Source organism: Neopsephotus bourkii, unplaced genomic scaffold (assembly GCF_033783945.1).
Source record: "Neopsephotus bourkii isolate Nb327-2 ecotype Australia unplaced genomic scaffold, CSIRO-AGI_Nbou_v1 NB_479, whole genome shotgun sequence".
NCBI classification, from domain to species: domain Eukaryota; kingdom Metazoa; phylum Chordata; class Aves; order Psittaciformes; family Psittacidae; genus Neopsephotus; species Neopsephotus bourkii.
The window spans coordinates 918,620-940,108 of record NW_026900980.1 but is presented as its reverse complement, the minus strand read 5'-3'; the positions used below and the strand labels follow the sequence as shown (position 1 = coordinate 940,108).

General features: G+C 44.2%; 1 protein-coding gene across 2 annotated transcripts; it reads left to right on the top strand.

Annotated features, from left to right (window-relative positions):
• Nucleotides 1-681: 681 nt before the first annotated feature.
• On the top strand, nucleotides 682-16,828 carry ASB4 (ankyrin repeat and SOCS box containing 4). 2 transcript variants are annotated; one of them, XM_061350023.1, is made up of 5 exons: nucleotides 682-895; nucleotides 4,045-4,344; nucleotides 7,064-7,554; nucleotides 9,181-9,294; nucleotides 10,929-12,407. In XM_061350023.1, exons 1-5 carry the CDS (start codon nucleotides 682-684, stop codon nucleotides 11,115-11,117), a joined length of 1,308 nt encoding a protein of 435 aa, XP_061206007.1. In that variant the 3' UTR covers nucleotides 11,118-12,407. The 2 variants fall into 2 exon arrangements, 1 of the variants encoding a protein (XP_061206007.1); XR_009724961.1 differs by lacking the exons at nucleotides 682-895; nucleotides 4,045-4,344; nucleotides 7,064-7,554; nucleotides 10,929-12,407 and adding an exon at nucleotides 15,871-16,828 and having other exon boundaries at nucleotides 9,176-9,294.
• The last annotated feature ends 4,661 nt before the right edge of the window (nucleotides 16,829-21,489 follow it).

Here is a 21,489-nt window from a genome sequence, read left to right as displayed (position 1 = left end):
CTAGGAGCACTGCTTGCAACCCCTGAGCAAACTAAGGAAATCCTGCTGCTCAGGGTATTAAGGCAACAAGGCTAGATCAACATGATGCTCCCATGGGGCTTTACTTGTGAGACCTGTGGGGGGGTCCTGTGGAGTCCTACCTGTTGGCTGGAGGAATGAAACCAGGGCTAGCATGTGGAATGCTGTCCTGGGGAAGGGTGGGGTACCTCCCATAGGAAATGTGCCTGGAGGATTTTTAGTTTCTTTTTTCTGAAATGCGCTAGTTAAAAGGCATCTGCAGGCAGAGCATCACATTCCATTGCAGTCAATAAATCAGCAATGGTACCTATGAAAGGCAATGTGAGTGCTTCTCCAGTGGAGAAAAAACACCCAGGGCTAATGCCTTTTAATGTAAGTGCATGGCAGGAGCAGAGGGTAACCATGTGGTTAATGAAGCTTAATGTGCTTAAAGCCCATGGAAATAACTCTTATTGTGGTGTTATTGCTAGTGTGTCTGTCCTCGCTTTCACAAAAAGAGTGTGGTGATATCTAAGAGTGGCATTTTGCTCCTCATATAAATAGAACAAGCAGATCAGCATGACTGAGTGATAAAATTACCTTCAGGTCTTTGGGAACTTCAGCATGCAACTGTGCTATAGGGACCTCAGTGTATCCCTCTTCACAGCACAAATACGTTTGGAAATGGATCTGGAGGAGACCTACAAGGAGGAAGAGAATACGGAGAGAAGACTTACTCGAGCTGAAGCTGCAAAGTTGGTGAAAAAGGCTTTTCTTGAAGCCCTGAAGTGCAATGACTTTGAAACACTAGAAGAGCTCTTGAGCCAAAAGAAAATAGACGTGGACACAGTGTTTGAAGTGGAAGATGAAAACCTGATTCTGGCATCCTACAAACAAGGTAAATGAGGCCGTATTCACCAGCCAGGAAGTAGGTGGGTTTGAGTGGTTTTTAAGAAACTGGCCTTTTCTCTCTCCTGAAGCTGCAGGGTAAGCTGATTCACAGGCAGTAATGTCTCGGTTCATACAGCTGCAGTCGCTGCAGCAGGGGAGCTTATCAGCTGTACCCACCAGATGTGGTGGATGGGAGGCCAGAGAGCAGCCGGAGCCTCTGTGCCACTGAGGCAGCTGCTGCAGCTCCAGGGGAGTCCAGAAAGAGGAGTCTTTTTCTGTTTGCTCACAGAGAACTCAGTTGCAAAGCCCAGAATAGACCCATGCGGGCCAGGCGTGGTATATTCATTTCTTCCATGTAGCCAGTCACATATACAGATGATTTAGAAATATAAAAATTCAGTGTCTTCCATTCTCAATTTACAGTAGTAGTACAGTGAGTTCTCCCTAGCTCAGGAGAGGCAATGAAACCCTGTGGACCCTGGATATTGCTGGATGGGAGGAGATTTATTTTTCAAAGTGACAGAAAATGATGATGTACTAATTTATCAAAACAGAAAAATCATCTGGAAAAACACAACCAGGAAAGGCATCTGTTCTGGAGTGTGGAAACCCCAAACCAGTTCTCAGCCAGACACTGGCTGAGTTTCCAAAAACTTACAACTTAAAGCAATAAACAAAGTTTGCTCTCTGCTAAAATCAACATACTTCATGACCTACTTGCTAGCATAGTAGAATGCAGTAATGATCAGCCTCTGCCAGAAGTTAATCATATGTGAAGATAAATGCCCCCAGTGCCAGCAGCACAGCAAATGCACTTCCTTGTCTGTGGCATAAAGAAAGGACAGCATCCCACCTCTTCTCATTTTCTGTGTTTGCCTCTAACTTAATGATGGCTCTTGTTCATTTGATTTCATTAGGATGAGGATGATGCAGTCACAATGTACTTCCCTTGGGGACTGTCTGAACTAAGCCACACAGTGATGAATATATCTTAAAGGACCTTTTCTTCTGTCCTCAGCAGGCTGAGATGAATTCTCATTGTGGTTTGAGACTACAGGATGAATGTATAGGTTTTAAATTGTAGATCGTTTGACTGTAATCATTAACCTGTCTCTTTTGGAGGAGTGTCTCCTTTCTCCAAAAAATAGAGTGGTAAATGCACCTTATGGCCTAAATCACAGCAGTATATTCACTTTGTCTGAAAGGCAGGAGGCACCATATCAAGTCTTGTGCAAATTTTTGTTCTGAATCCTAGGTAAGTTTGGATCACACTAGATAAGTGTGATATAAGAACGGAATTTCCTTGAGGAGGAAATGGGGAGAAAAATTAAGCCCATCTTCTCATCTTTCAGCCAGCCAGAGCTTTGCCGTAGCCCTTAAGCAACAACATGGACAAGAGATGCCATGGGTGACAGAGTGGCTTTGCTTCCTCTCTTCCAAAAAGTCTGGGAGCTCCCAAGGACACTGATCTTGCATGCATCATGTACCATAGCTTTTTTGTGTTTCTAACCAAAGAAACAGGCAAGCTGAATGAGCCCTCCCTTGGAGCCCATGTTTGCTTCCTGTTCAGTGCCTGGTCCCTGTCCCTGTAGGCTCAGAGATGTCTGCAGGTTTGGGCAGAGGACATAGGAGGTGCTCACTCAGCATGTCAGATCACAGCTCGCCTGCACCAGCAGAGGCAAAGGAAATAAATGGTGGTCTCTGGCAGGAATATTGTGGCTATATAAAGTGATAACTTGGCTTATGAGGACCACTTTCCTGGTGTTATGGCTAACATCTGGCCATAAATGTGAGGCCTAGCTCTATGAGGGATAAGCCAGCAATGGTCCACAGCTTGCCAGTAACAAGGGGGACTACGACATGTGAATTCAGATAGAGAGGTGGTTCAAGAAACTTGCTCTGCTATGTGCATAGATTCTGGGATGTAGCCCACCTATTTTGTGCCCAGTTTGGGGGCATATGTCAAAAAGGTTGTCTTACTGGAGCTGCAGTGTGAACTGCATAGTCAGTGTGTTGAGAGGGGGTTGAGTGGCTGTAGAGGAGGCTGTTCCCCTTCTTGGGCACTCAGGTGCCCCAGGACTGCCTGCTGTCGCTATTCAAAGCATGGGTTCCTTGGGGACTGAGTTTGGTAGTCCCCAAAATTCAGTCCTAAAGTGGACGCCATGGTCTGTAGACAGTTTCTCACCCCTCCAAGGAGAAATAGATAAACCCAGAAAATTTTATAGGCACATTCTAGCTAAGATGCAGCTGCTGTAGCTAAAAAAAAATAAAAAATAAAAAAGAAAGAAAATAAGACCGTTCAGATTTCTCCTGCCCTTCTGCACATTATTATTGTGTTTTGGGGTTTTTTTTTTAGCAAATTAATATAGTAATCACTTCTGAGACTGTCTCTGTGCAGTCATTAAGCATATAGTCCTCTTTTGGGAACAAATATATATTGGTTTTACACCTGTTTCTAAGTAAAAAGAAAAAGATAATTGTGACATTTTTGGAGCCAAATTTCACGCTGAAGTGTCGCTGCTTCTATTTGACTCTTCGACCTAATTTAAAACAGCATCCAAATTCCTCACTTCATGCTCTTCAGGGGCAGCAGCTGGCAGGAGGTCTGTGATACAGCTGCAGCCACATTGCTGGGGTCATCTGTGTGCAATACATCACTGGAGGTCTGAATCCAGCTCCTGATATGCAAGACTCTGTCTCCCACACAGAAACCATAGGATGAACTATATGTTGAGTCACTGGCCTAAGTAAATGATGCCTTCTTATTCCAACGCCATCTTTGTTCAGCTTTTGGCATGCTGAAGATCCCATTTCCTGCATATATTTTAGCTGATGGCATTTCAAATCCTCTAAGCATCTTTTTTTTAATCTTTTCAGTTTACACAGGTCACAAGAAAAACAAAAGTTTCTTTCAGAGTACATGTAGATGGGAATTACCCCCCAAAAGGCAAGCTATTTGGCACACATAGTTCAAGTGCTTAATGAAAATGAAGTTTTGCTTGAGACAACTTTGTGTGCACTATGCTGTAGCTGGTGAAATTACAGTAAGTTAAAGCAAAACTTCAACTCTTCCTTCCTCCTGAATTCTTCTCAGTAGGTGGATAGCCCAAAGTCAAGTCTGTGCCAAGGATGGTAACACACTTTTGCTTTGTACAGGGTACTGGCTGCCTAGCTACAAACTGAAAATATCTTGGGCAACTGGACTTCATCTAGCTGTCATGTATGGACATCTGGAGAGTCTTTTGGTTCTCCTCAATCACAAAGCTACAATCAACTGCCGGCCTAATGGAAAAGCTGCAATCCACATAGCATGTGAAATGGCAAATGTTGAGTGTCTCAAGATCCTTTGCAACCATGGAGCTAAGCTGAACTGCTTTTCAATGAGTGGGCTGGCACCCTTGCACTTCTGTACAACACGAACATCCATGCCCTGTGCCCAGCAGCTCATTTTGAGAGGTAAGGTAAAGCTCTGCAGCATCTCTCATGGCACGGCTAGAGATGGTGGGCATGATGTGTGGTTTCTCTTAGGAGCCAATTTGTCAAAGGACATGTGTAATTATCCTTTCTATGTGCAGCTGACCCATGTCCTCATCTTAGACTCCTTTTCTCTGTCTCTTTGATCAGAGGAAGTTTCTCCCATTCTAATTCCTAGCCCCATTTCTCCTTCCCTCTCCCTGGCCACCGGCCCTTAGTCCAGGATCAATTTCCCACTTCAGTGCCTCCAGCCCACTGCCTGGTCAGTCCCTCAACAGAAGAGCTCCTCTGAAACAGGGAGTTTCTATTTCTCTGTTTTATTCCTGTCTTCTTCATCTCAGTGAAAACTACTAAGATGTTTTCACACGAAAGTGTGCCCCTCTCCTCTTTTTTCTTGTTCAAATTTCCTTGATCTCAGTAAAATTATTCTAAACACTTGTTTTTCTTGAGACCTGGCCTGGAAAAACTGGATGCATTTTTTCATACTGTCTTTTCATGTGTCAGTAGCCAAAGTCCTCCATCTGTGCAGGGATGGGGGGGCGGGGGGGGTGTGGGGAAATAAAAGGTAAATATAGGTATGGTCATCCATAACAAATGAAACTATGAATACATGTAATTCCTTGATAAACATATTGGTGTCTTACACTATTTCCTTAATGCAAGGATGCTGACTCAGGGCACAGTAACAGTCATAAAAGGTACAGCAAAGTCAGGCAGTTCAAGTCTTGAGTTATAAAAAGAGAGATTTCCCTATTTATCACACTGTGCCATGGCAAATACAAATGGTTTTGTTTGGGGGTTTTTGCTACATATGTTGTTATTGAAGGCTTTTACTGAGATGCAGAGCCCCAAAGTATGCTTTGTGGGCAAGGCAATCTGCAGTCCCAGATGAATAGCCATGTCACTTTTCTTCTGCTCGAAAGTTACATATTATTTTGTTTGATAGAAAGGAAAATAAATGCTGCCAGTTGTTTTGTGCCCAAAGCAAACAGTCCTGACAGCAGGAGTTGAGTTTTCTACCATGGAAAGGCTTAAAAGTCAAATGTACTCTTATAAATTGTAGCATATGATGAATGCAAATGGAAGGATGTATGCTGTAGGCTTTCTCCACCCACTCATCAACAACAGAATAATAATACTTTACAAACCACCCTTCATCCCAAAGCACTCAATAAACTTGAATTCCCATAACAGCCACATATGGAGACTTCACACAACATGGGACCGGTCTGGAGCACAATGTGGCAGGGTGCACATTCACATGGCAGCACCACCCAACAGCCAAAGCAGGGGCTTGTTCAATGTCCCTGCAACAAAGTCTTCAAGACACATCTCCCACCCTGCCATGTCCATGCTGTGGTGTCACACTGGGTCAATTCAGGTAAATGCAGTTTAACCACTTCTGGTTTGAGCAACTCACCAGCCAAACAATACTGATCCCATGTTCGTTTACCATCTCCAAACTTAGATTGCCAATACTCTCATGGACAATTAACACCACTTAACACGCAACATGGTTTAACATCGTTAGTAATTCCATCCCAAAAGCAATTTCTGACTCCTCCTTCCTCCCAGTCTTTAGTCTTAGTGTAAGTTTGGGTGTGTGAAGGCTTTCATCAGCCTGAAGAGAAGAGGGCTGGCCATACAGTGAGCATTTGATTTTGCATGAGTACGTTACTAATGGTTTGCCAGGGCCCCAGGTTGAAGGAGCCCTTCTTCACCGTGTCACCTTCAGCACCCTCCACCTCGGAAGAAGCCCCTCACCCTCCTCTAGCCTTCTGGCCCGCTGCTGCTGTACACTGCCAATGGTCCTGCTTTGCCTGGGGAGTAGGCTCTCTCCAGCTTTACTTCTTTCCTAAAAAGCACTGTTCAGTGTTACAGGATTCCCCATCTCTGGCAGTGTTCAAGGACAGGATGGCGGGGGCTTTGAGCAACCTGGTCTAGTGGAAGGTGTCCCTGCCTGTGACAGAGGGGTTGGAACTGGATGAGCTTTAAGGTCCCTTCCAACCCAAACCGTTCTGTGACTCTATGATTATTCCTGCAGTTATTTGCATTTCTTAAGGGCAGAGGCGCGCAGCTGGCGGCGGCAGGCAGGGGGAGCGACGGCCGCGGCCGTGCCCCGCCGCAGTGCTCAGCAGATGGTGCTGTTGGCTCAGCGGCGGCAGCCGCTCGGCGCAGGCACCGCCGTCCCACCAGTGCCCCCTCCGAGCCGCTGGGAAACAGCAGCCAGACCAAAGACGGGGGTCTCGGCAATGGAGTTTTTACATCATCTACGGGTCTACCATAAAATGTCCTTTCTTCCAGGTGTGCAGTTACCGAGGTGCTTCAGGAAACAGCTCTGGAGCAGGAGTAAAGGTCTCCTTTTTCCTTCAGCTCTTAATTCGTAGGAAAAAACCCCAAACATTTTATGCAGAGATTTGGGCCTTCATGCTCCAAAATAGACTGCTCAGATAAGGTCTTCTGCCAGCTCTAGACCAAGCTCTCGCATTTGAAGCTGGATCCAAGAACCTGAAGTTTCTAAAGTTTTTCTGGAGACATAAGAAATGCAGAATCCATATCCCTAGCTATGTCCATTTCCATGTGTGTCTTTCCTGCCAGTTGCCCATCCTCACCTTCTCCTCAGGTAGCAGGACTCAAGCAGAGACACAGCTAAACCAGGATTTCATTGCCTTAATTTTCTCCCATCATCTTGCTTTTGCAGGAGCAAATGTGAACATAAAAACAAACAACCAAGATGAGGAGACTCCTCTACACATTGTTGCACGTTTGGGTGTCCCAGAGCTTGTGGCCTTTTACATGGAACAAGGAGCACAAATTGATTCTCTTAATGCCTACATGGAGACTCCCCTGGCCTGTGCCGCCTATTGGGCCCTTCACTATAAAGATCAGATATACAGCCCGGATCATCACCTAATCTGTCGGATGCTTTTAGACTATAAAGCTGAAGTGAACACTCGTGATGAGGATTTCAAATCACCACTCCACAAAGCTGCCTGGAACTGTGATCATGTCCTGCTGCATATGCTACTGGAGGCAGGAGCAGAAGCAAACATCATGGATGTCAATGGCTGTGCACCCCTACAGTATATCATAAAAGTGACATCTGTGCGGCCAGCTGCCCAGCCTGACATCTGCTACCAGCTGCTACTGAACCATGGCGCAGCTAGGATATATCCTCTGCAATTCCACAAGGTTAAGGATGGCTTTGAACAGTAGGGATATGGAGAGAGGTGATGTCTTCAACAGGAATGTGATGAGAGATCCAAACTTCAGGGTTTGGTGCTCTCTGGATCTGCTGGAGTCATGTAAACTTGGGGCCCAGAAAGGCCAAAACCTTGTGAAGCAGCCTGTTGTTAAGAGTGGTGTCATTTAACTGAAGTGAAATTATAGTTGCCAATTCCAAAACCCAGACCCAGATCCCATTTTTATTCCTAACCAGACTGACATCCCAAGCTCTAAATGCTGGTTCAACCCTAATTTTTCAGAGCTGATTCACTTTCTCATTTCAGAAAACCTGTATGTCTTTGTCAAACCCGGCTTCACACAGGCTTAACTCAGTTACACGAAATATGTATTTCATGGCCTCCACCAAAGGTTGGAGATCAGAATAGCTGATTCAGTTTGTCACTTCTGACCTTTAAAAATCTATTCAAATCTATTTCAGCAAAGCTTTGTCTTATTCCTAGGATATATCAGAAATTAAGGGGAAATGCTGGGCCTGGGCTCAGAGTTGATGGAAAAGATGAATAAATAAATAAATAAACTTCAGGATCCCTCCCAGAGCACTTCTAAACATCTGCAAAGCCCAAGGCACTGACAGAAGTAGCTGACAGTCTGATATCAGACAACTAAGCAAGCTTGCTGTTGTCAGGACTTATTGTCCATTTTCCAGTGCCCTGAGCAACATTTTGTATCTCCTCCGCTGCATATGTAGTTTTAACAAGCTGGGCAACCAGAAACCTTTGAATAAAACACCAGACTTTTGGGTTGTGCCCTCTTAAGTGCAGTATGAGCTGCCCTATCTGTAACAGAGCAATGCTTAGTCCCCTAGAGCTTGTTTGAGAACCAGGTCTGGGGTGTCCTCCTGCTGCCACCACCTTTCGCCTATTGCATGGAGTGGGTGTCCCCTCCAAACCACCATTTGCCCACCTGTAAAATATGCAGGATGATATTTATCCCAGAGAGATGTTCTGCAGTTTTGCTTGTGAAAGCCTGGTGACCACGTCAGACAAAACTGTGCATTGTATGGTGCGAAAATGCAAACTGATATTCCCTGAATGTGAGTGACAATACACTCGGTGTTTTTTCCCTACTGGGCTAAAGTTACTGGGCAGAGCAGTTGTTTCAGGGCCTTGTGTGGCTTGGAAGCCTTACTTCTGAGCTGTGTTATCTCCCAGTCTTCTTTTAAATTTTCCTGTAACAATGCATTTTTGATTCATATGATGGGATTTTTTCTGTTCCTGGGCTGCATGACCTGAAGCAAGGACTTTGTGCATGGCTTTGTCTGGTGTTGAGTCACTCAACCCAGCTATGAACAAGTTATCTCTGGATCTGGGTAATGAAGCACACAATGTCAGCAACCTATACTGCTCAGGAGACCTAAGTCAGTACTTCTGTATGGTGTTAAACCAGGGTTCACTGGGGTTTCTTGCTGTATTTACACTTAGTGTAGACAGGGCTTGTGTCGTTTGTATCTCCAACCTTATCTGCTTGCAATTCTTTGCCAGTGTCTGCCTCACTATGCAACTGCACAATGCAAGTATCCAGGCTAGCCCCTGCTCCTTGGTGGTACTCAGTCTCTATCCATCCTTCCTATAGGTGCTACAAGCCTGTCATTCCCACCCCAGAGCTGTGGAGGTTGTTGTCAATACCTACGAGCATATCAAATCAACATCGAAGTGGAAAGCAGCCATACCTGATGACGTCTTTGAGGTAAGCTCTTAAGTAGTTGCAACCAAGTAAAATCCAAGCTCGTTATTTGCATTCTCCATATTCCACCACAGAAAGGTGAGAATGCCTTTGAAAGACAAGAGCACCTCAGAGAGTTGAGGACTCGCTCATTTAATGCCACTCACTTGACATAAGCATATCACTCACTCACAAAGGATGTGAGAAATTTTCATTGCACCATTATTCTATGGACACCCTCTGTCAGCAGTGGTGCAGGGCTCAGCAGTCCCAGAGCTCAGCAAGTGCAAAGGTTCTGGCTGCCACTGGTCTTTCTTCTGATCTGTATATTTATATTTTTTCTTACATCAGCAAATGCTGTAGAAGTACCATGTTAGATGGGTATGACCATGTACCTTTAGGTTCTGTTGCATGGGTTGGGTTTCTGTAAGCAGGACTGGTTAGCAGCAAGTACAAGAGAGAATTTAAATGAAAAATAAGAGATCAAAGAGGAAAAGATGTTTGCTGTCAAAAGGCAAAACTGTGGGACAAACTTCACACTTTTACATAATTATCCCTTTAATTCAGAAATCCTCATAGTCCCAGTATTCCAGCTTAAACCTACTTTTTTATTCATACCAGGCTTTTCCGAGATTTTCAAATCAGTGCTGAAGTTACGTGAACCAATATCTCTGATACATTTCCAGTGACGTTTAGGGAACTCCATCCATATTATAACGCAGACTTATGTCACCTGAGGAACTATGAGGCTTTGGGGAGTCAGATTTATAAAAAATAAAAAAGACAAGACAAGAAAAGAAAAGAAATTCTGGGGAACACAAAATTGGAAGTTAAATGTCTTGTTTTCACCTTAATCACAACAACAACAACAACAACAATAATTTGTCTTCAGACAAAAAAATGAATCTGAAATATTGGAAAATTCCTATTTGGAAAAGTCCACAGTTGCTCGACTTCTTTGTTGAGATTTTCATTTTACTTGTCAAAGCTATTTGCTGAATTTGACACAAAATTAAAGAAAACTTTTTGTTGACAATAATCCATACTTTTTCATTCATAAGATGTATCAGAAAATATGTGTGACCAGATCTGTCAGGTAGCAAGATTATAAAATAAGATCAAGTCACATACAGCCACACATATTTACTGTTTGCTGCTTTGATTTCAACATCATTTGCAAGCATCTGCACTTTTCTCCTTGTGGGAATGCAATTTTATTTACTCTAAAAGGCTGCTGAGGCAATGAGTAACACCAAAGGTACTTTGACGTTCACAGCCCCATAAAACTCATCAGTAATGCTGGCATTACAGTGCCTCACTGCCTACAGTGAGGTTTAGAGGATTAACTCATCCACGGGCACTGACCCTGCGCATTCAGGTCAGCACTAACACCACGGAGGAACCCCCACCTCCAACTATTGGATATAAGACATACAAAACCTAAAGATTTCATTGTGGTCTTTAACTTAACACTAAATCTTTGAGGCAAGCATAAGAATTTTGTACAAGCTTTTGATTAAACCAAGTCCCTAGTGCTTGATGTACCTCCAAGCAGCAGGATGGTTGTGCTTTTTACCTTGTTCTGCCAAGGGCTGCATGTGGGCTGGGGAAAGGAAAACAGCATTATTGCCCTAAAACAAGCCTGTGTTCTTTTACAGCGGCACAAGGATTTCTATGATTCTCTGTTCACTGTGTGCAGCAACTCACCACGGTCACTCATGCATTTATGCAGATGTGCTATTCGGGCAATACTGTCAGAAAGGTGCCACAGAAGCGTTCCTTTGCTCTCCATCCCCCTGTCCATGAAGAAATACTTGCTGCTGGAACCAGAAGGAATCATCTACTGAGCTGCAGCAGAATGGGCACTGGCATCTCCCTTATTGGATCCATGTGCTTCTTTGGAGTGCTGGAGACCCAGGCACAAACCTGACTTTTGACAACCCTTCACTTTTGACAGTTGCAGGCCAGCCTGAAGCTGGGCTGGGGTTTACAGGCTCTCCTTGGAGCTGCTCTTTCCCAGCACTGAGGAATTGCAGCTGCAGGATGGTGGTTGTGCTGGGGAAGGCCCCTGCTCCAAACTAAAACAGAGACACATACTTCCATGCTTTATTCATCCTGGCTTAAATGTTGCTGCTGCTTCCTTTGGTATTTGTTCCACTGCCTGCTAGATAGCATTAGATTCAATCTGCACAACCTCTGATACTGTTTCACCATAATTAGAAAGAGTATTGTCAAAACATAGAGCATTTATTACAGTAATGGAAATGCTTCCCCAGAAAGACATGGGCAAACTGCTTTGAATCATGACCACAGACAGGATTTCAGTAATTTCCATATTTTCCTGTGGATTGACTCTCAACTCAATGTTAGTTCACTGTTCATTTCACCTGTCTGTATCTTATAAAGCTTTGTCATAATAACACCCTTTTTAATGGTAAGAATTTTTTCCATTATCAATCTTAGTATGTGAATAGAACTGAAATCTGCAGCACTGAAATTTCTGTATGTTGATATTCATGCTTGGGTAGCTTTTAGCAGATGCTGTCTGTTTCTGCTCTCACTGTGACGGATTATAAATTCATATCCTGGTGTCAAGAAACATAGGTAGAATGGACTTGCTCCTGCAATCTTCACAGTATCCATATATCCCTCAGGATGGTGTTGGACTGGATTTGGGAAGAACATGGACCTTCTCTTCAGTGATTTTAAAAGGAATCTAGCCTGCTAACATGGACTATACACCTCATTTTTGGGTAGCTAAGTGCAGGTGAGAGGAATACCAGCTTAATTGGAAGGTGTTAACAAGATGCAGATGTGTTGGCAGTGCTGTGACAGACCTGCCTGTCCCCCTCATTTGCAGCCCTGAAGGCTTTTGGACCTGCCAGTGCTGGTTTCTCTGCTCAGCAGGAAAATGCTCTCAACCAAGCTACTGTCTCCATTCCAGGAGGATGAAATACTGGGCAGTGGCAGTTCACACACCAAGTATCCCATATCAAAGGCAAGTGTGTGATCTGACCTACAGATAAACCCCATTCTTCTTCCTTCTTTTAGCCTGATACAATCATTCTGGGCTGTTCCACTTTTTTTAGACCCTGACAATTCAGGGCTCTGTTAAAAGGGAGGTGAGCCATGGCCACCATTGGGAGCCAGTAGCTCCTGACTTCTCATAGCATCTCTGGCTGTGAAGCTGACAGGCCTCCTCATTATTATTATCTCTTTCCAAGAGAGCCCACAGCACTTTAGGCTCTTCCCAACTGGACAAGAACAGCTAAGCTGCTCAGTATCTTTGTGTCTTACAAACTGGCATAACAACACTTGAAGAAATATGTAGATTATTTAGTGTTATAAATCACTTCTCCTTCTTTTCATCTCAGTTTTCATGAATCAAAGCTTGTACGCTGTGTTAGGAGAGGATCCAATGCACGGGTCGGTTTATGTCTAGCTAGGCAGCAATGGAGACTGCTATTTAACAGTTTCCAGTTCTAACAGAGAATTTCAAAGACAACACAGACCGTGAGAAAATGCTTTTTTTTTGTATGAATGAAGTTTTAATATAGGTCCTTTTATTTTACTAAACTGATGAAGGATTTCTATAGTGTTGCAAAGAGATCTCTATCAGAAACACTACAGTAGTTTACCAGGCAGAACAATCAGCATCCGGGGCTGGTTTTCTATGGAAAAATCCACCTGGGGCAGTTCCAGGTCGATGGGATTCACTGAATTCTGCACTGAGGAAAAACAGAGAATTTAGAAGAACAAAAAAAGCTTAGGTTATCTAAACCCACTGCTTTCCTAGGTGATGTAGCTATGTAAAGCACAAGGAAGATGAAGTTCAAACTGGTCAAGGCGAGAAAGTGTTGCTTTATGAACAATCTGACAATGAGGCGAGCTGGGTAGTCCAGAAGAGACAGATGGAGGTAGCTGATTTTATTTGGAACACATCCCCATGCTGGATGCTTCTGGAAGTGAAATTCTGCATCTGGAAGAGGGAGGTTTAAGGCAGAACAATAGCAGCATTTTCTGATCTGTCGTAGTCAGGACTCTCTTGCTGTGAGAGAAGAAAAAAGGCTGTCACCAGTGTTCCTAAATTCTCACTGATCCTCCCCCTCTGCAGTGAACACACTTAATTTTCATTCTGTGGGCACCCAGCCTCACTTCCAAGCTTTGTACCAAGCAGGTGCCAGATTATAGCCATTGTGGTATCTGACAGGGAGCACAGTGGGATCAAGCTGATTATAGTCATAGGAATTTGCAAGCTGTTAAAAACACTGGAGAACATCCCTATCACAGAAAAAAGACCTGATTGATGCACTTTAATTGCTTTTGTTGTTGGAGTTAGAAAGACCTACAGCAAGCAAACCTTATTATTTTTACCTTTTAGCATTTCTTTCTCTTACTATACCCTATTCCCACACACTGGATGAAATTGCTCACATAAGGCATGGTACCTAATAATAAGCTCATCATTTATTAAATTTATGGAGTTCAGTCTTATTCTGACTTAGTGCAGATGCCTTGAAACTTCATACTGTCATATAACTCCTGATTATGCTTTTATGTATTCAAAGCTGCAACAGATTGGGTAGCTGCAGGTGGAAATAATTAGAGACTGGGATGTCACCCCTACACTGCACGTTTGAACCTAGTCATGACCTAAAATGACAGAACATTGTTTTCAGGTTTGTTTGGTGTCTTCTGTAAAATGAGCTGCTTTTTGCTATTCGGCTTTTTAGTGGAGATGTAGCCATATTTGAGACATTCCCACTGCATTTCATAGATGATTAGAATATTTAAAGCACAGATGGGTACAAGGAGTTAACTAGTCATAAGTCCCCTTAATGATTTCTCCATACACAGCAATCAGATTATGGTTTTTTGTCCTTGTGCTTTTTAAGAGGTGTATATGGAGAGGTGTTCTTAAGCTACATGCATTCTTGACAAAAGAAGTTATCACATTGTTCTGGGTTCAGCAGTAGCAGTCATTTTCTCCTTCTTAGTAGCTGGTGCAGTGCTGTGGTTTTGACTTTCAGCCTGGGAACAATGCTGGTAACACCAGTGTTTCTAGTTGTTGCTCAGTAATGTTTACTCTGACCAAGGACTTTCTGAAGTCTCATGCTCTGGCAGTGAGGAGGGGAAGCCAGGAGGAAGCGGAGACAGGGCACCTGACCCAAACTAGCCAAAGGGGTATTCCATACCACAGCACGGCATGCCCAGTATATAAACTGGGGGCAATTACTCAGAAGGGTTGGATCGCTGCTCAGGTCAGGCTGGGTATCAGTCAGCAAGTGGTGAGCAGTTGTGAAGAATACAACCCCATCCTTCTGGGAGCTGGGGGAATGTCTCCTTCATAGGTTGACCACCTGAGAAGGGGAAAAAAAGATGTGTAATTGCTAAACACTTCCATTCTATACCTCCCGAAGTATAGAGGTGATAACCACACTGGAAACGCAAGCCAGATCAGTTTCATGATCAATGAGTCTGTTGTATTACAAGTCATTACCATAAAGTACAGCAAAACAAGAACCTTAGCCCAAGCCCCCCGCAGCTGATAAACACCAAAACAGCACATACTGGCTGTAAGTAAGGTACGACATGCTGAAACTGTGAGATCAAGAGCAACAACTTTGAGAGCCAATAAATCAGCATTGTGATGACTATTAATCCGAAACAATGAATGTTTATCACAAGTACAATTAGACACACTCCGGTCAGATCTGTTGTTATCTCAACACTTTGTGCCCCACGTTGGGCTCCACAAAGAACTGTTGTGGTTTAAGCCCAGCTGGCAACCCAGAACCACGCAGCCGCTCACTCACACCCTCCCCTTCCTCCCCCCGCTCCTGGAGGGATGGGGAGGAGAATCGAAAGAATGTAACTCCCATGGGTTGAGATAAGAGCAGTCCAGTAACTAAGGTATAGCACAAATCACTGCTGCTACCACCAATAATAATAATGATAAGTGAAGTAACAAGGGAAGAGAATACAACCACTCACCACCTGCCGACCGATACCCAGCCCAACCCTAGGAGTGATCTCGCCCTTCCGGGTAACTGTCCCCAGTTTATATACTGGGCATGACATGCTGTGTTATGGAATACCCCTTTGGCTAGTTTGGGTCAGGTGCCCTGTCTCTGCTTCCTCCCAGCTTCCCCTCCTCCCTGGCAGAACATGAGACTCAGAAAGTCCTTGGTCAGAGTAAACATTACGGAGCAACAACTAAAACCATCGGTGTTATCAGAGCTGTTCCCAGACCAAAAGTCAAAACCACAGCACTGCACCAGCTACTAAGAAGGAGAAAAATGACTGCTACTGCTGAACCCAGGACACACATCTATGATGGTAGTAATACTCTGCATGTGTCTGTGGGCAAGTGCAGAGCCATAATTCAACTGTTCATGGAGGTACAGACATCTGCTTTATAAAGTGCTTTTGCAATAATTTTGAACTTAGCCCCTGATGTCTGATTGGATCCTGCTTGACTCAAAACTCCCGTAATTTATCCAGGGAGAATATGTAGGTGAAACTGAAATCTAACTGCGTTCAGGACTGTATTTTCCTGCAAAACCTTTAAACTTCTATTCATATTTGGTCATCCTTTAGATACCAGGACAGTGAGCCTAAAGCAACACAGTGGGTTCAGCTCTCCAAGACTTCAGCTTGTCCTGCCAGCCTAATGCCAAGAAGAGGAGCCAGAGACTGCAAAGCATCAACTCATTAGAACAGGAAACAGTAAACGTTGACTAGTTCCTGCTCAGCCTCCATCCAACACGTTTTAAAACCACCATTAGTCCCTGAGACAGGATAGTTTCCCAGTGCTGCTGGTGGCAGCAGGGGAAGGTTATATTCTCAGCTGCCTCCTACTTTGTGCAGTAGTATCAAGACCATAAGGGTTGCACAAGGCATACAGATGTGATAAGTAGGTCTCTCCACAAAGATAGCTTTGAATAAGTATTGACAACTGTCCACATACAGACTGGTCCTAAAGTGTGATACACGTTTTGTTAATGTGCTAATTACTGCTACTTTAAGTTCATATTCAATAGTCAATGTCACTCACCTCTATGCCTAAACCAAGCTCCCTGATGAGTGTCCATTGCTTATGCAAAGGGCAGCAATACTCAGCCTCAGGATCTTCAGCACAAGGGGATTCTGGTTCCACATTCCTTGTTTTTCTGATTGATATTCATTAAGATAAATTTACATTATAAGATCTGGGTTCAAAGCCCAGACCAAACTACAAGACCTTGGGACCACCTGGCACAGGCAGTCTGCCTTAGTCTTTCTGCCCTTAGCATTTGAAAAGCCAGCAGAGGAAGTAGATGGTTTTCCTGGACTCTTTTCATGCTGTTGCATGGCATTATCCCTAGGGCTGCAGGGAGGATGATGAGGCTACATCATCTTGTAAGTTTTGGACCAAAACTCTGGACTACATGAAAGCAGAATGGTGTGGAAATGCCCATTTTGATTCTGGCAGCTAGACGTGTACACATTGGCATGAGTGTGCATCACTCTGTGTGTGTGCATGTGTGAGACTTGCAAAGAGATCCCAGTCAAAATCTTTGATCTGGTTTCAGCTGGAGTTTTTCAACCCAAATCAGCCTATCAGAGCTGGAACTAAGAAATTCCTGTAAGTGTTTTGGCATCAACAAACTTTTACTTATTCAAAACCACTTCCCACCATGAAAAAACATTTTTCTTCTCTCCATGGGACAGTATCGTACAGCCTATACACCAGTTTTGACAGAATCAAGTAACTGCTGTGATCATGAATTTATATCAATCTCCCAGGCTGAGCAACATTGACAGCCATTTTCATTAAACGTTAGGGGTAGCGGAAAAGGTCTGGTGTGCCATGAAAGGTGGCAGCTTTACTTTTAGCTGCAAGCACTGTTGGAGCAATTAAAATGATCACAGGGCCCCAGCTCATTCATATATGAGGACTACCCTTTGAAAAAACACTAGTGCTTTTGGCAGCAGATTTTGCGCATGGGGCAAGTATCTTTAAATTAAACATGCAAAAGTTCAGTCTTTAAGACTGAAAGGAAGATTAAAACAGTCTGGGATGGCCTATGCTATTATATACCTTTACTAAACTTAACCCAAAGAGGCATGACAGCTTTTTGCTGCACTGTAAGGTCTGCAGGGCTCATGAAGGGCTGCTGTTGCTTTTCTAAAATGCTGCAAGATATAGATGGGTCAGACATAGCAATATTTCCATTTACTTTCAGGATATGGCAGTGGAATTTCCCTGTACTTCCTAGGGTTTGCTATTGTACTAAATGACAGTGTAGAACATGCTATTAGCAGAGATGCCAAAGCGAGGCTAGCATCTGACACCTCAACCTCCCCATGAATTATACTAAAGTAGTAGAAAGATCTTCCCCAGTCCCTATTTGTAGAGCGGCAGGGACCTGTGGTACAGCAGACGAGTGGGTCAGAAAAGATTGCTATATACAGCAGCTGCCAGGTGAAATTGGTTGGCTGCTCAGAAATTTGTTTCTGACTATTTCTCCAAATGCATCTTAAGCTTCAAAAGACACAAAGTGGAAAGGTGACAATGGGTATTACACATTCCAACGACCTGTCTGATTTTAGTACAGTTAACATTTTCTTAGCAAGTGGCAGCTGCGTGTTGTCCTTTACCTTGCACAGGCACCCTGTGGAGTGCTGCTACGTTACAATTAAGGTGTTTGAAACAAGGGCAGCAGGGCATGGGATGTTTTTTACACCACTGGTGAACTGTTCAGTTCTGTTCTTTCAGGCTGGGGCTAGCTAGGAATGCAGGTATCACCCTTTTGCCTAGTGCTAGAATCACGCCTCATTTTACTCTTGTAACAGTGCTATTGATATGGCAGCTAAGGCTACTGGTACTGCAATTAGCACTGAGTTAGATTATGTCAGTAGTAACTGACAGTATGGAGTTGCACTACCTCACTATAGCCATAAGCTTGCTATCTATTTGTGGGAGGGAAAGGGGCAGAATCCATACAATTCTGGTCAAAAATAAGGATCTTTACCCTTTCCAGATAACCCTATAAAGATGACTAGTTGGTCAGGGACTACGAATAAATAACCGCTAAGATGTGAAGAAAAAGGTGCAGGAAAAAAAGAGCAGCAATACAGGCAGTCTACTTCATAATAACATGCTATAAAGCAGGGAACAGAATTGTGTGCCCTATAAATATATGGACATTGGCTCACACAGTACAAAAAAGCAGGCATTGCTGAAGGGCAGGGCAGTGCCTGGGCTGACTGCAGGTACGCAGCACACTGGAGAGCGCAGACAAAGAGACAACACTGTGGTCAGGGCAAAGCCATTTCATGCTATAAAGTAATACAGGTATTTTAACATCCATGCAGAGTAAAACTGTCCATAAAAACCCAGCTGCAGCCAAGCCCGCTGAATTACATCTACCCCCCAAAGCTGAGCCAAACCTTCTGTGAGTTTATCTTGCTGTTTCCAAGTTCACTGCTGCGGAAAAGGTGCATGGCTGCCGTGAACTCAAGGGCATGCTTTCTGCCTCTTTTCTGTGGTGAGCAAACCTCTTGGTGCCAGCAGCTCTGAACTACACCTTTGTGGAAATCTGGACCCCAGTCTGTCATCTGGGTCCATTTCTCCCACAGCACTGCCCTTCCTTCCACCAAAGACACAGAATTTCAGTGATCTTCCTTCCTTCCTTCCTTCCTTCCTTCCTTCCTTCCTTCCTTCCTTCCTTCCTTCCTTCCTTCCTTCCTTCCTTCCTTCCTTCCTTCCTTCCTTCCTTCCTTCCTTCCTTCCTTCCTTCCTTCCTTCCTTCCTTCCTTCCTTCTTTCCTTCCTTCCTTCCTTCCTTCCTTCCTTCCTTCCTTCCTTCCTTCCTTCCTTCCTTCCTTCCTTCCTTCCTTCCTTCCTTTCCTTTTCTTTCTTTCCTTTCCTTTCCCTTTCCCTTTCCCTTTCCCTTTCCCTTTCCCTTTCCCTTTCCCTTTCCTTTTCCTTTTTCTTTTTCTTTTTCTTTTTCTTTTTCTTTTTCTTTTTCTTTTTTTCTTTTTTTCTTTTTTTCTTTTTTTCTTTTTTTCTTTTTTTCTTTTTTTCTTTTTTTCTTTTTCTTTCTTTCCCACTTTATAGCAGTTTTTGGTAGCTTTTGTTTGGGACCTTAAAGCTCATCCAGTTCCAACCTCCCTGCCATGGTCAGGAACACCTTCCACTAGACCAGGTTGCTCAAAGCCCCATCCAACCTGGCCTTGAACACTGCCTGGGATGCAGCGGCCATCCAAAGCTTCTCTGGCAGCCTGTGCCAGTGCCTCACCACCCTCATAGTAAAGATTTTTCTCATAGTAGTTAACCTAAATCTACCCTCCTTCTGCTTAAAGCCATTCCCCCTTGCCCTGTCACTACACATCCTTGTAAAAAGTACCTCTCCAGATTTCCTGGAGGCCCCCTGTAGGTGTTGGAAGCCTGAACACACATGAGCAGCAAGACATGAACAAAGTCAAACTCTTCTCAAATAAAGGAGCTTCGATCAGCTGGAAAGAAAAGAACTAATACTTTTTTAACTGTAGCATTTCTCTTTTTATATGGCAATACACTGATGGTGTAATTTGCAGCTGCTGGGTAGATGGCATATAGTATGTACCACGGCATTGCCCTGATCTTAAAGGACTCTAATTGAGCCTGGTGTGACCTGCAGAATATCCTAGAATCCTAGAATTATAGAATGGTTAGAGTTGGAAGGGACCTTAAAGATCAAATAGCAGCATTCCAGTTTAAAACTGAGACCCAGTTGCCTTGCTGTTTTTACTGCATTAATTTAGCAATAATTTGGAGGGGTTAACATAGGAACTTTTAGTCCTTCCCAGCCCTGTTGTTTAGAATAATACTTGCATATTATTTTGCTGTTTCTCTGGATGTGTGCTGCAGTACTGAGGTGCTCAGCTTTGGGAAGGAGTTAAATGCCAGCAGCTTTGGGAGAGGAGGGTGGCAAGTGCCAGCAGCAGTGCTTGGAGCTGTGTAACACTGGATTATCCTGAGGATATGGATGCGTGAGAACAGTGTTTCCTCCCCTCCTGGCTGCGTAGCCTCTGGTATGTGACATGGTGCTACTGCTAGTCCGCCACAGCACCCTCTTTTAGCAAGAATGGAGGAGCCACTACCCCCTTCTGCTCCCCTGCGGTTCCGTGGGTTTGTGCCACACTCCACCACGTGTGGATTTCCCAACCTGCTGAAACAAAGCCTTCAATCAAATGCCCCTCACTCATATGGCGGGTGGATGAAATCTAAATGCTATGGATCTGGGGGGCCAGGCAGTGTGACTTGCCTTGCTGAGCGCCAGCTGAGGCGAGCTGTGCTCACACGTTTCATCTGCCAGCATGATGGGAGGTTCCCACCCTATAAACAGAAACACAGGAGAGACTCCTTGCCCTGCCAGGTGTCCCTGAAATCAAATTCTGCATCCTCCAGTGGTGTGGAAGGAAGTACACGCCAGCAACCTTGGCTCCTATTGACACAAGAACCCTCTAAATAGCTGAGCTTTATCAGCAAAGGCCCTGTCTACGAAGCCATTTATCACTGGCAGCTTCTTTTTGTGCTGCTGGAGCGGTGGTTGCAGTCTGCCCTGGACAAACCAGTGCAGCCTGGCTGGGTGGGAATTGGCAGATGTGGCAGGATCTGTGCAGGGGAGATCTAGGAGCTCAGCTGGTCCAAGCAGTGGTGGGTAAGAACTGAGGGAGAAAGAGAACTGGCATTAAAATTACAAGCGATATCATAGTTTTTCACATGGTGAAAACTGAGTGTCTTAATAAACTGGGAGAATGGTCATGCACGTCTGGAGGTGAAGTCCAAAGCAAATTAGAAAAAAATCCCAAGCAAATGCAGTGTAAACAAAAAACATTAAGCTTCATTTATTTAACAGTAAGAATCAGCATTTTGAGGAATGTGAACTGTGACTTCTGATACTTGAAGCTGATGATTGTTCTTTTGAACACAAGACTCTCCATTTGGCCCCAGCCAACAATCCGGTGTGCCTTTACCCCCTGGTACACCCAAAGACCCCTGCCACAAAGGACTCCTAAGCTACCAGCATGGCAGCCCCTCCATGGAGAGCCCACTACAGTGACTGCAAGTTCAGGCTTCAACTCAACCATTTTCTCTTGCACTTCTCAGGGGCAGCTGAGGAGGCTCAGAGGGACCTTAACAAACAGGAGAGCACACATCCCCATCTCAGGCAGACACATGGCATTAGCA